The following is a 1,305-nucleotide window of genomic DNA, read 5'->3' on the forward strand; positions in this document are numbered from 1 at the left end:
TAACATTAATATGAATTTCTAAGAGCAAGACAAACTCAACTTTATCAGTTAAATATGTAGAACAAAGCCACTCATTTCCGCAATAAAATGAAGAGGAAGATCAAGACCTGTTAAGAGAGACTGGATGTGATCCAGGGAATTGTTGGGTTCCTCTTCCCTGAAAATTAAACAAGGAATCAACAAAAAAAAGATCAATAGTGCCATATATATAACTGTAAAAATTATTTCTAAATTGGACCAATTTACCACAAATTTGAAAATAAAGTAATTCCAGCCTAAGAAATGATGATGGTACAATATAACAAACAACTGAAAAGAAATCCTATATCCGATATATCTTTAGATGGAATAGATTAGCACACAGAAATTAAGAAGAAAAGCCATTCAAGTTCCTACCCATCCAGACAACTTCAGTGACTGATAGCAGAACTGCTGCAGGGTTCCTTGTTGATCTATAGGGATATCATCTCCCAAAATGTCATCATTTGTCATTACTAACTGGGTTTCATGACTCTCCTGAAGCAACGGAAGTCAGAAGTAAACGAAAGAAGACTTGTACAAATGCTCGTGTGAAAAAGTTTGCAAGGGAATCATGATAAAAAAATCTCCAAGGAAGCAACTTTAGCTTTTAACAATTGTAGTCGATCATTCAAAACTTCCCTTCATTGTTGTGCAGCAAGAATCACAAAGAATCATTGCAAAAGGAGAACGTACCCGCAGAGGAGCTGCGGAGCCTCCATCATCGTCGTCGTCATCTGGCATTGCATCACCATTCAGATCAAGTTCAGAAGATCTTTTCCACTCCGGAGTTGGAGGGCAAACGACCATTTCAGGCTTCTTCTCATGATAAAAGTTGTACAAGGCATCAATATAGTCTGGCTTGTATATCCCCGGAGGACGTGCATCAGCAAATATTTTGATTGCCTGCATGGAGAGCAAGGAAGATAATTACACAACACATTGATTGTTTCATGAAAACAGGAGGAAACGATAAAGACAGCTGACCTGAGAGACAGAAATTGGTAGAGTTCGCATTAGAAAATGGACAATCATATACCCAGTGCGATTGTGCCCATGGGTGCAATGGACGAGAATATATTTCTTTGAATGCTTTTGTCGAGCAAGAAACTGTGAGACCTGATAACAGCATATATATTACTCACAATGTCCATGGGATATTAGAAGCATGAGATGTTCCTCCAAGTATGCCATCCATTTTATAAATGCAATATGCAAAGAACAACTAAAATAGACAAAGTTGACATAAGAACATAAATGATAAACCCATATTCCTTCCAAGGAAAC

General features: G+C 37.5%; 1 protein-coding gene across 1 annotated transcript; it reads right to left on the reverse strand.

Moving 5' to 3' along the window:
- Positions 1-52: 52 nt before the first annotated feature.
- LOC111385437 (mRNA-capping enzyme-like) lies at positions 53-1,265 on the reverse strand. The gene is made up of 4 exons (XM_023009822.1): positions 1,006-1,265; positions 715-924; positions 397-516; positions 53-157 (listed from the first exon to the last, which is right to left on the reverse strand). The coding sequence occupies exons 1-4, from the start codon at positions 1,051-1,053 to the stop codon at positions 101-103; spliced, it is 435 nt and encodes a 144-aa protein (XP_022865590.1). The 5' UTR covers positions 1,054-1,265; the 3' UTR covers positions 53-100.
- Between the last annotated feature and the right edge of the window lie 40 nt (positions 1,266-1,305).

Source organism: Olea europaea, unplaced genomic scaffold (genome assembly GCF_002742605.1).
Source record: "Olea europaea var. sylvestris unplaced genomic scaffold, O_europaea_v1 scaffold31644, whole genome shotgun sequence".
NCBI lineage: Eukaryota > Viridiplantae > Streptophyta > Magnoliopsida > Lamiales > Oleaceae > Olea > Olea europaea.

Bases quoted from the DNA above. Each gene is read 5' to 3' on its own strand.
- LOC111385437 (XM_023009822.1), bottom strand. From the start codon at position 1,053: ATGATTGTCCATTTTCTAATGCGAACTCTACCAATTTCTGTCTCTCAG. The intron at 925-1,005 runs GTCAGCTGTCTT...CTCTCCATGCAG, and splicing joins TACCAATTTCTGTCTCTCAG to GCAATCAAAATATTTGCTGA. The intron at 517-714 runs GTACGTTCTCCT...CCGTTGCTTCAG, and splicing joins GCTCCGCAGCTCCTCTGCGG to GAGAGTCATGAAACCCAGTT.